The sequence below is a fragment of the Pimephales promelas genome, chromosome 25, assembly GCF_988280905.1.
Source record: "Pimephales promelas chromosome 25, fPimPro1.hap1.1, whole genome shotgun sequence".
Taxonomy (NCBI): domain Eukaryota; kingdom Metazoa; phylum Chordata; class Actinopteri; order Cypriniformes; family Leuciscidae; genus Pimephales; species Pimephales promelas.
Genome location: NC_142793.1, coordinates 9427650 through 9440722, shown reverse-complemented (window position 1 = coordinate 9440722; position 13073 = coordinate 9427650). Strand labels below are relative to the sequence as shown.

At 41.4% G+C, this 13073-nt stretch overlaps 1 protein-coding gene across 2 annotated transcripts in view; it reads left to right on the top strand.

The window, feature by feature from the left end:
• Positions 1–4643: 4643 nt before the first annotated feature.
• Positions 4644–13073, top strand: part of b4galnt4a (beta-1,4-N-acetyl-galactosaminyltransferase 4a) — a 284111-nt gene continuing 275681 nt past the window's right edge. For both annotated transcript variants that reach the window (XM_039663140.2, XM_039663139.2), the window contains exon 1: positions 4644–6588. In XM_039663140.2, the coding sequence (XP_039519074.2) occupies positions 6447–6588 (142 nt within the window). In that variant the 5' untranslated portion in view covers positions 4644–6446. The remainder of the gene's footprint in view (positions 6589–13073) is intronic.

Here is a 13073-nt window from a genome sequence, read left to right as displayed (position 1 = left end):
ATAAATAATACTGTTTTTTGTGAGGCATTCACAGTCAGCTCCTGAGGGTGCTGTCAGTGTTCATTGAGAAATATCTCAACGCATAGGCCTACAAATTAGACCATGCACTGTCGGATATTTCAGCCTCACATCTGTTGACTTTCTTCTCGAGGGGTGAAAGCCAAATATAATTTTACGGCTCGAATCTCACGTTTGCCGTGGCAGCATGTAGATTACGAGACTGTAATAATATTAAAACAGTATTGTTTGGTGAAAGAGTACCGCTTCTAGAGCCCCTCCTCAAGGAGCTTGGGGTAATAGACGGCACTCTCAGGCGAAGCCTCAGCCTAAACAGGGCAACCCGAGGGTCGTCCTACAGGCTACAAAGGCTTCCTCAAAGAGGTCCTTGCCAGCCTAGGTTCTCTGCGGGCAGCCCCACCGAAGCGACCGAAGTCGTCCCTTTCACAGAGCCCGCAGGAAATCGATGTTGCTCTCCCGCCGTTAAACACGTTTCGGGACGCATCGGTTTCCAGCGAACGCAGGCTGCACTGTCCGCCCCACAGGCTTGCGGCCAGGCAGCAATCGCATTCGCCCATCGAGAATCATTTTCGGTCCAGCCCTGGCGGAAATCCGCTTCAGGGGGTCGAGAACGAATCCCGATTAATACCCGAAGCCAGGCTCGAGAGCCTGGTTCCCTTGGTAAAATAGGGCCCTGCACACCAATCAGAATGTGTAGAGGCTGCAGTTCGGTTTCCACCCACCCAGATGCAATAGGGTGATCTGGACTGTAGTTGACCCAGTGCAAGGTTGGGTATTGGAACAGGAAGTAAACTCCCTTCTTGAAAGAGAGGCCATAGAATGTATTCCTCCACTAGACAGGGAGTCCGGGCTCTACAGCCGCTACTTCATAGTTCCCAAGAAGGATGGGGCGGTTGCGTCCGATAATAGATCTCAGGCACTTGAACCGTTCTCTGAGGAGATTCAAATTCAAGATGCTCACCAACAATTGTGAACCAAATTCAATCCAAGGATTGGTTTGTCACGATAGATCTGAAGGACGCTTACTGTCAACTATTCATCCTTCCATTTCACAGGAAGTTCCTGAGGTTCGCTTTCGGGGGCGAAGCGTACCAATATTGGGTTCTTCCGTTCGGCCTAGCACTCTCACCCCGCACATTTACCAAATGTGTGGATACAGCCCTAGCACTCCTGAGACTTGAGGGTATCAGGGTGCTCAATTTTATAGACGACTGGTTCATTCTGGCTCAGTCACAAGAGCAGGCGGTTTAGCATCGAGATGTTGTCCTCGCCCACATCCAGAAGTTGGGGTTGAGACTCAACATGAAGAAGAGCGTGTTGACACCAGCCCAGAGAACAATGTTCCTGGGAGTGGTGTGGGATTCAGTCACGATGTGGGCACGGCTGTCTCCCGCGTGAGTCGAGTCCATCCTGGCCACAGTGGCTGGGATAAAGCTGGGCCAAGCCATCACTGTCAAACATTTACAGAGAGTGTTGGGGCTCAGGGCAGCAGCGTCAAGTCAAGTCAAGTCACATTTATTTATATAGCGCTTTTCACAATAGATATTGTATCAAAGCAGCTTCACAGTGATAACATGAAAGTAGTACAACACAGATCAACAACATTGCTAAACACTAAATAACCCCAACTGAGCAAGCTCAAAGCAAGCCACAAGCAAGACGACAGTGGCAAGGAACCAAAACTCTATAAGATTGGATGGAGAAAAAACCTTGGGAGAACCCAGGCTCAGTCAGGGGCCAGTTCTCCTCTGGCTAACATTCATATTGTTTATATATAAATATTAAATATAAATATTGTTTATGTATAAAACGGCGCCATAACATATCGCAGGCGTTGAGTCGTCTTTTCACAGGCGTTGGTCCTCTCATCACAGGCGTTGGGGCATCCGAAATCCCCGTGAGAGGCTGGATACAAAACTGGACCTGACGAACGCCATTTTTCTCGGGACAAGCGTCAAAACGTCAGTAGACTATGGAGTACCGCAAGGATCGGTTTTAGGCCCTCTGCTATTCTCAATATATATGCTGCCACTTGGTAATATTATAAGAAAACATGGAATTAATTTCCACTGTTACGCTGACGACACTCAATTATAAATTTCATCACGACCAGATGAAAACACTAACTCATCTAAAATGACAGAGCATCCAAAATCATTCCATTCGGCCTGCTGCTCATGAGGGCCCTTCAGTGGTGGTTTAAAACCAAGGGATTTTCCCTGAGGGGAAATCCGTTCCGCATGATCAGGGCACAGAGCACAAAGGCCTTCGTTCCCTATCTATGTGGAAGAAAGCTTGGTTTCTGTCCCAAGGTCCAGTGTTGGAAGTGTCATGTCGCCGGAAAACCGTCTCGCCAGACGCCTACCTCACGGGCTGGGGCGCAGTCATGGCCGCTTTACGACTGGTCTATGGCAGGACCATCATTCCTCCTAGCACATAAACTGCCTGGAAATGTTGTCGGTTTCCCGGGCTCTGAGGAGCTTCCGGCCGGACCTCAGAGGTCACCATGTCCTCGTGAGGTCAGACAAAATGTCGGTAGTGGCCTATATAAACCATCAGGGGGGCCTGAGATCTCGCCCTCTATGCAGATTAGCGCATCAGATCCTCCTGTGGTCCCAGGAGAAATAATTGTTGTCTCTAAGAGCGACATTCATCCCGGGGAGTCAAAATCAGAGAGCAGACGTCCTGTCGAGACAGGGGCTGAGGCCCGGGGAGTGGAGACTCCACCCCGAGGTGGTGGAGTCAATATCTCAGAGGTTCGGCCCAGTGGAAGTGGACCTGTTCGCGTCTCGAGAGTGTCCACAGTGGTTTTCACCGCACTTCTCCAGCCTCCCTGGCGAATACACAGGCGAACACACAGTGAGCAGAGTGTAAAAGGATATAGACGCCGGATAGCGTAGCAGGAATGGTGACTGAAGGCGGCAAAGTGCAGGCCAACGTCATCAGTAAAATGGCTCGTACCACAGAAGGCTTTCTCGACGGCATGGCTTCTTACTTAGGATCCAGCGATGTGTGCGCTCTTCGCTGAAGAGATGAAAATCAGTGATATCAGCCCATCGAGCTATGTTTATAGGGCTAGGCCACACCCGCTGTGACGCAATGTGCGCGAATCGCCCCAATTGGACCGTCACCAAAGGGCCGCTCTCGATAGGCTGCTGCAGTTGCCACAGGACAGCCAATTATAGGCACGCTAAGCCGCCTTGCCTATGTCTGCATGCTGCCGCAACGCGTTTTACATTAATACAAAATTAAGGATAATTTTTTGCCTTCAATATCTCGAGGAAAGAAGAGAACGCTCGTAAGAGAACGCATCTTTTTCTCTCCGGTTTGGCATCCACACTGAGATGGCGATTTTATTAATGAAAACGAAGCTTTTTGAAAACGCTCTCAAAACTGTTGTAGTGTGGAATGTCAAAACTGAGGGAGGATATTTGAAAACGGTTTAGCACTCTTATGGAAAATGATAATATGTTGTAATTGTCATTTAAATCTGACCCATTTTCAGATTGTTTGTAAGAAATCAACATGAATTGAAAATGTTATGGGGTTTCAAATCAGAATATGACTTTCTGTTATGTAATTGAAGTCATACGTCCACTGTAGTGGACACCAGGACTAACATCATGACATGTCAGCCATTTTGGGAGACAACAAGTGAATAGGAAAAGAAATTATATATCACTATTTTTTGGAAAATATTTCCAATTACTCATAACTCCCATTATTACACGTCTTTTTTCATTAAATGTTGTCCAAGAATGCGCTAATTTAATATAGAAATATTGCATATAAATGAAAATGGCATTTATGGCCATGTTTACATGCATATTGTAAAATGGTATATCAAATCATTATATCGAAATGATATTATATGACCCCCCGAGAGAACATACTGTAGCATCATGTAAAATGTGTTTATATGTCTTTATTCCATTTGTTTCTTATGATCCAAACAATGTAATGACAAATAATAGATTAAACTATATTCTACAAAGTAGGCCTAAAACATTTATTTAAGATGTTATTCAATTATCACTTAGTCTAGCTATGATTAATTTAATAATAATGTACCTTTCTAAATATAATTCAAACAAACAATGAATTAAAATAATTACTTAAAAATACATAAAAACACTTTTCTAAATATTTGTTTTTTCATTAATAAAAAGAGAAATGTTTCATAAACATAATGACTTAAGCGTTAATCTCGTCTGTCAAAGAATGGAAACATCAAATAAACAAGGTGAGGTCATCACAGCAAACGATTAATATGCATTTCGTCACCGAGCTCTTCCAATAAGAATGCCTTGCGCTGTAAATCCGCCGATGGTTGGACGGCGTTGCTGCCCATTACAGCTCCACCCAAGTTCGGTTGCCCGGCAGCTTTTTTTTTTTTTTTTTTTTTTCGGTTGCCCGGCAGCGAACATCCGAATCATACTATGGTGACGATTCGGCTCATGAATATTAATTACTTTAAAAAGAACGTTCGGCCAGTGAGCCTGCCTGGTAATCCTTGGTTTATGAATATTAATGAACCCAACGAAGAGATGCTCCACGTAACGTCATCAAGGCCTGTTGAATAATTCATTAGCTCATCCATTTCAATAGTAGGATTCGTAATGTCGCTCCCCGGCAGAGTCATGGATGCTCAGTTGAACGCGGGGATCGAGAGTCGGTCACATCTTAGGACTGGAAGCGGAGCTCGTGGGATTTATGAGACTCATTGCTAAATAGTTTCTCTGACTAAAGGCGTGACAGCATCCACGCGGAAAGGACCCCCGTGCGGAGACTGACGCATCACATCACATCGGTGAAACAAAGCGTTTGTTTTGCGGAGCGCACTAGTGGAATCAAAATGTCAGATGTTGCTAGCGGTATTGGAGCGTACGGACGCCAATAGACCATTGTTATTGTTTTTCATGAATATGGGTTTCCGTTAACGGAGGACGGAACGGTCAGGTGCACGCGTTTGATTTACATTTTTTTTTTTTTTGAAAGAGTCAATAAGTTGCGCGTGGACTAAGACTTGGATGGATAGCAGGTGCATGAACGCAGCACCTATAAATCGCCAGAGCAATGGCATTCTTCAATCATTGTTGTTCTATTCGCATATTAGTGTTTTAAGATCCGGAATATAATATCTGATTATAAAGCAGCATTTATTATTATTATTATTTTCAATGCAGTGGGATAGGGTACCAGGCGCGTGATTAGCTTACATCAAGCGTCTATTTACATTATGTTTAATTATCTCTATACAATTGCATGCCTTACATTTTAAAGTTAATTCAAAGTGGTGCTAGTCATTTTTTTGACCACTTTGAAGCTAATTACTCCTAAAGATAAAGTGAAGAAATTACATAATTCTTATAGTTAAATGAATAAAAACAAAGCATTTTTCACAATTCATAATAGGCATATTTCTAATGATATGAGGTGGTTTCATTCTACATTTTGCGTTTGTTAATTGTTATGGCTTAGTTACAGGTTTATAAGAATGGTTTAGTTATCATGACTGTTTGAGATATCCCAACAAATCTAAAATGCATCCTAGGTAGGGGCAACTTCGCAACTGCGGGTTCTGTAGTTAGATTGTGTTTTTTATTGTTAATTAAAAGTGTTAAAAAGTTATTTGAGTAAAAGCTTTAAATCCAGAGGATGATCCTCTCCGGAGTGGCTGGACTGCTGTCAGAGCGGCTTTCACAAGATTAACAGCCCGCTGCTCTTTTCTTTTGCCTGTACGCCTACAATAATATCATTTTATGGATTAATTCTTCATCTTTACCTATTTTTAAAACTTGTTTATCGCAAATGGGACTTAAATGAAGATTTCCGGAGCAGCTGAAGTCATAACCATCTTATAAATCATATACGATGCTTTTAAGACTCAAGTAAACTGTTTTAACTATAGTTTCAATAATTAATGAAATTAGTTGAACTTGAGAAATAACATTGTCTTTGAAGCGCACCAATCTGAGAAGCAGCGGATATTTTTCTGCTTCTGTAATATGACATTGTGACATAAGGATTTTTTTTTTATTAACGTGCCAAACAGAGAAGCGACTGACACAAATTGTAAATATGACTTTTGTGACAGTGGAATTGATCAGAGGCGTGACATTGTGACATCAGGAGTCCTCTCTTTTTGATGCTTCAAACTAAAGTAGCGGCTAAGACGGATTCTGCTGCTTTTTTGTTGAAATATGACATTGTAACTTTACAAATTTAGGTGTTGCAAACTAAGAAGCAGCTCGGACTTTTATTCTGCTGCTGCTGCTGCAAATGTCAGACATTGAGATGTGGCAAACTGTTGATCAGCCGATGCCAATATGACATTGTGACATCAGGAGTCTGTCTCTAAAGCGCCAGACTGAGGAGCAGCTGACACTCTTTTTGCTGCTGCTGCTGATGATGCTGCTGCTGCGAAAATGCTGCGATTCCCTGTGAAGAAAATACGAAAGCAGTTCAAACTTCTGCTACTGCTGGTGCTGCTTACTTTTGCCGTGTGGTTTACGTACCTGCACATCAACCAGGGCAAATCCATCAAACTCCACTTCAGCTATGGGAAAGGTAAGGCGTATGAAATCTGAAATGTTTCATTTAAGATGTGAAGTGAGTGTAATTTTGCTCTCTGTGGGTCTTTTTGAATATTTTTGTTGTAAAGAATAAAAGAAGCTGCGGTTCAGAATAAAGAGTGAGATGAATAAAGGAACTGCTGAATTATCAATTTTATTATTAACTTTAATTAACAACTATAAGGCACCAGCACTGATACATTTCATATTTGGCAGATTCAATTGGGTGTAACATTAGTATGCATTAGAATGCACTTTGCAGAGGAAGTTAAATGATTGAATTTTGAATTAAATTAAAGTTGCATTATATTGGTTTCAAGTGCCATTATGGAAAACATAAGTAGAAATGTTCAGATGTGCAGAGCTGGTCTGCTGTGATGAACCTTCAAGTGTGAATGACCAGAAAGTGTGTTTGCACAAGCCATGTGCTTGTGAGAATCTTTTACCTCAGATTCAAAACCCATACAAATCACTCTTTATGTGGTATGGCAACTGGACTTGAATTTACCTTCTATTTTAAACATGTAGGCAGTGAAGACTTGAGTTAAAGATAGACTTGTATTAAAAAACATGACTTGTTTGTTAATGAAATGCGTCAATGTCACAACCCTGTTCCCACACAAACACGTTCCTTTTTTAAGGTAAAGTGTGACACGTTTGTTACTAGCTGAAATATAAAGAGAATTGCAGAACAAGATACCTTTTCATTTTCCGAAGAACATATGTGTTAATTATTGATAAGGTGCGTCTACATTTGAATATATAGTATTTAGTGAAAGCACTGTGTTCACCCTGAAAATTCCAACTATAAGAAGTGAACTTCAAATATTTGGATGATGCACTTATTCAAAGGGTTAGTTAACCTAAAGATGAAAAAAATTGTAATACTCACATGTATGTCGTTCTAAACCCATAAGACTTTCGTTCATCTTCACAACTATAAAATGAAGATATTTTTAATGAAATCAGAGATTTATGTCCTTCCATTGACAGCTAAGCAACTTTCACTTTGACTCTTTAAAAAGTTCATAAAGAGATGGCAAAACTAATCCATATAATCCAAATTGTGTGGTTTAGTCCACATTTTCGTTATGATGAACAGATTTAATTTAGGCCTTTATTCACATTAGCATCAGTGAACATAAAACAGAAGCTCAACCTTGACTTGATGTGCTTGAGACGTGAAAACAAACCACATTGGTTCTTGCAGAAGCTCAAACGTGCTGCGTAACATGTGAATGAATCTCAATGGTTCCTGCTGAAGCTCAAACTATCAGGGTTTGTGGTTGAAGAGATGAAGCAAGGACTCAATCCTAGGAGAAATAGGCTTTTATGAAGCAAAATAAAACAAAGCACAAACAAAAACTAAACCGAGGGGGAAACCAAAAGACTTGACTTGACTTACATTCAACAACAATCCAGCACATGACTGCAAACACAAGGAGAATAAATAGGGAGCAAACAAGACAGGTAATGAGGGACAGGTGGGGCAAATAAACCAATAATCAGGTAACAAGATAGGCGGGGTTAGGCAATAGACTAGAGAGCACACAGCTCATGGAAACATACATGACCAGCCACGTGCCCAAACAAAATGAGACATGAACATTAATGAGAACTCATAAGCCATGTGTGTTAACACAAAACGTGACAAGAAAGCAACACAACAGAGCACAAGACAAAACATAGCATGAAAGCATGCGGCCGATGAAAACACATGCTACACAGAACACAACACACGTGGAAAGAAGAGTGTACGGCCTGAGCGAACTCGAACCGCACGCTATACAACAAGACAGAGCGCACGAGAACAACTAAATACTCATCCTGTGCGCTCACAACAGAATACAAACACGCGGAGGATGAATCCCGACACAAAACCGAAACCAAATTAGGCTGAAGTGCCGGGATCCGAACACCACGCCTGTTCACAAGACAATACACATGGACAGAAAAGCGCATGGCTAGCATGTTCTGGGTGATTGATAGGTGGTTGCCTACTAGTCCAAGTCAAGTCTCTGTGATATTCTCTAGATATGGCTTGGTTCCCTACTTTAGTGAAAGTCAATGGAATTGAATTTCCTGCTTTATTGACTGTTAGGTTAAAAACAGGGGATTTTTCAAGTATTTGTCCAAAGTTTAATACTTAAACCCAAGGTATGCTTCCACTGTCTGCATTCTACTTAGTTTCATGGACAGTCAATGTTTTCCACTGCGTGGTACGACTCGGCTCGACACAGCACGGCTCGGTTCGCTTCAGCTTGGGTGCTTTTCCACTGCAGTTAGTACTGCTTTAAAGTGGGTGGGATTATAGACTGATCGATAACAGCGGTGGCTGTTACTGGCTATTTAAATCTAGTGGGCTTGGTTTCTCTTGTCGATGTCTATTGGTCGCAAATACAATGACGCTGGTATTGACGATTCTGTCTGACCAATCAGTGATCTGCAGTGTCTCACGTCACATTTTAGTACCGATACGGTATGCTTGGAAACTCAACAGAACAGGTACCATTTAAAAAGCGAGCCGTACCGTACCGTACCATGCAGTGGAAAAGTGCCACAAGTGAGCCGTACTGAGTCGAGCCGTACCGTACCATGCAGTGGAAAAGCGTCAAAGCGTGCCATACCGAACCGTGCCGTACCATGCAGTGGAAAAGCGCCATAAAGGTACAATCACGTTTTCCATTGTTTGTCGAAGTTTCGCAGCCGAATTTTATGGGAATCCAGGGGGGTTGGGAATTTGAAGGTGAGGGTTGGTCATTTTCAGCCCATTCTCACCCCCAAGGCGTCACTTAACTGACACCTTGGGAAGCATTTGGACATGCTTCAATATCTGATGCTTTAGGCGCCCTTTAGCGTCAGTTAGATGACGCCCTAGGATCGCGTGTACCCTACCCCCACCCCATACCTAACCGCGTCCTCTAACTGACGCTTTCCTTTAGTGTCAGTTAGATGACGCCGTAGGATCGCATCATGTAAGTGACGCTAAAGGGCGCCTAAAACGTCAAATATTGAAGCATGGTCAAAGGTGATGCCTTGGGGTGAGAATGCGTTGTCATTTTTGGTGATTTTGACAAGTTGACCAACATGGTTTGAAAGCGACCAAGTGGTGCTTCATACATCGCTATACTATCGACAATAGGGGCTTTCGCACTGGAGGAACCTTTTCATAGTTCCTAGGAAGTACCCTTATTTTGGCTTGTTCGTACCGCAGGAACTGGGAATGATTTTAGTTCTAGGAACTCCTTTTGGAGGAAATAGTACTCCTTTTCCAGCACTATTGGAACTACCAGTGACGTTAATGAACACTGATTGGCCGAACGCATATGAAACCCCAACACCCGGCATTTTTCATAAAAGCTGTGTAAACACACAGGTTACCACCTTCATATTTACTCCACAAACTAACTCTATGAACATGGAAAACAGTGATAGATGGGCCTCTTAACCTTTTCGCTGAGGAGCCAAACATGTTTATGTATTTCTGCTCAGCAAGTGACACTGGACATCAACTATGGCATATGCTAATACCTTTTCATTACTGCCTACTTTCTATGTATAACAGTTCTATATAATAACACAATAGACAGGACTGTTAGACAGATCGTAAGCTAATGAACACGGACAACACAAGCACTGTGTGCTCAGGCTCTGGCGTTCTCAGCGCCGTCAAAATAAAAATCACAACAAGCGTGGCTTACGTCACTTCAGAGTTTCTACTGGCGGTGCGAATGCAACCAGGAAAATGTTCCTATGGGAACCATTAGTTCTCGGGGAACCACCCTGGTGGATAGTTCCTAGAACTGCCCGGTGTGAACTAATAAACAGTCGAACCTTCTTTCCCACACAGTTTTGCTAATGTGACTGCACCTTAAAACATATATTAAGAACACTAATATTGGCAGTGCTCTAACACAGGGTCAGACCCCTAGAGCCCGCGTGACAGCATCTTTTTGTGTCTGCCACTCTACAAGAGGATCTTCTTTCTCATTAGCTGCTAAAGGTCCTGTGTGGCTTGGCATCTCTCCTTAACTGCCCCAAACTGACCTCAATCATAACCCAGGAACCTCAGCCTCTGTCTGGGCTCTTTTTTTTCAGGCCACCAAATCACTCCTCTCGCAAGAAGTGCACTGGAATCACTCAAGTGCGAGAAAGGCCGTGCAAACCCTATATTAGCACGAAGAAGATGTCTGGAAAATAACGTGGCATCGCACCAAACCATCCATAGCGAAATTAAAAAGTCTGTGGGGCTCACCGAGTGACGTTACTGACATTTTAATCAGAGATGTTGGCTGTGAAAATGCATGTTTGCACAAATAGGCGGGCCAATTTCTAGCCTGAGGGCTCACAATGGTCACCTTATTGCCAATTACAGGCTCCATAGGGCTGGGTCAAGATATAACTATGCACCAGCTGTGATAGGTTGCTGTGAACAAGGGTCTTTTTAAGCAACCAAGTGTGAAGGAATGTGTTGAAGGAACAAGCGGGTCATTCCTGTAATGCTGTACCTTTTAAACTCAATATGTTTTTTTTTTTTTAAATCAATGCATATTGGGTTGTAATTCACATAGAAACTCATACTCTTAAAAAGATAGGTAAAAAGGCAATGCCATTGAAGAAAAAAAAAATAATGTGAACACTACTTGAAAGAACCATTTTTTTTTTATTAAAGGAGTAGTTCACTTTTGAAAAAACTTTTGCTGATAATTTACTCACGCCCATGTCATCCAAGATGTCCATGTCTTTCTTTCTTCAGTCAAAAAGAAATTAAGGTTTTTGATGAAAACATTCCAGGATTTTTCTCCATATAATGGACTTCAGTGGGAACCAGACGGTTCAAGTTCCAAAAGAAACTTTAAGTACAAACTGCAAACTTGTTTAAAGGGCTTTAAACGATTCCAGACGATGAACAAGGGTCTTATCAAGCGAAACGATCGCTCGTTTTATAAATAAATAACAAAGTTTTATAAGCTCAAATGCTCGTCTTGCTCTTTTCTGTAACGCACTCCTGTTCGAACTCGTTCATCGAAATGAACAAATCTTTTTCCGAGTCATTTGGTTCATTCGGCGAAAGAAACGAACGAATTGATTCGGAAAAAGATTTGTTCATTTTGTTGAACGAGTTCGAACAGGAGAGTCACGAACGTCCACCACAGAACAGAGCAAGGCGAGTGTTTGATCTTATAAAACTTAAACTTTATTTTTTTTAAAACATGAGTGATCGTTTCGCTTGATAAGACCCTTATTCATCGTCTGGAATCGTTTAAAGCCCTTTAAACAAGTTTGCAGTTTGTACTAAAAGTTTCTTTTGGAACTTGAACCGTCTGGTTCCCAATGAAGTCCATTATATGGAGAAAAGTCCTGGAACGTTTTCATTAAAAACCTTAATTTCTTTTCGACTGAGGAAAGAAAGACGTGGACATCTTGGATGACATGGGGGTGAGTAAATTATCAGCAAGTTTTTTGATAAGTGAACTACTCGTTTAATGTGAATAATTTTAATAATCTTAAGAACCTTTTCCACTATGAAAGATTCCATGGATTCTACGATAATAAAGAACACTTTATTTTAATGGTCCCATTTGAACATTCTGTTGACTACTACTACATGCCAACTTATTCTAAGCCTAAACCTGCCAGTCTACTACTACTAATACTCCAATAAGAGTTAGTAGACATGCTGTGCAACGTTACTTATAGACATCAAAATAAAGTGAAACCGAACCTTTATTTTTAAGATTGTACTAGACTTGCAAATATATGCACTGGTCAAGCTCAGGCGCTTAAACATAATTAATTATAACCTATTTACGTGGTGGCAAGAAAATGAACTGGATGGAAATTAAGTGCTAAAGTTAGCCATTTCTCTGTGTGGGATTTTGAGTTGGCTCATGAGGTCAGGATGTTAATTACAATATATTTTAATCATCTTTTGAAATGTTATTTTAATACAGATTACTTCAACATTATTAATTATTAAATGTTTTAAATTGAACCATATTTGCTCATATCTATGCTGTTGTTGTGCCACCAAAATGTATGTCACTTCTTGGAGGATATCACTAAAGCAACTGGCTTTAGTTAGGGTTGTTACAAAAGACAAACCATCTATTGGTGATTGGCTAATTAAAACAATACTTCAGAGAAAACATGATTTGTTTGGTTTGAAATATTTCGATTAGATGAGAAAGAAATGAAATACCAATATTTCAAAATTAACCGCAATAAGCTCTATGAACATGGGGGGAAAACGACACTAAAGCAAACTTTTGGTGAATCTTTTATCCATTAAAATTAAATATTTATTTTAAATTAAAGAGTGCAATTTCTGCCCAACTACAGATACCAATTCAGTTGTTTCAGAACACTCCCCCATCTACCATTGGTCTAAATCTAAATCTGACTGCCACTGGCTGAGTCAGTGTTGCCGAGTCAGGCTGGTCAGAATTTTCCAAAAAACAAGAGCAATATTTATGCTAG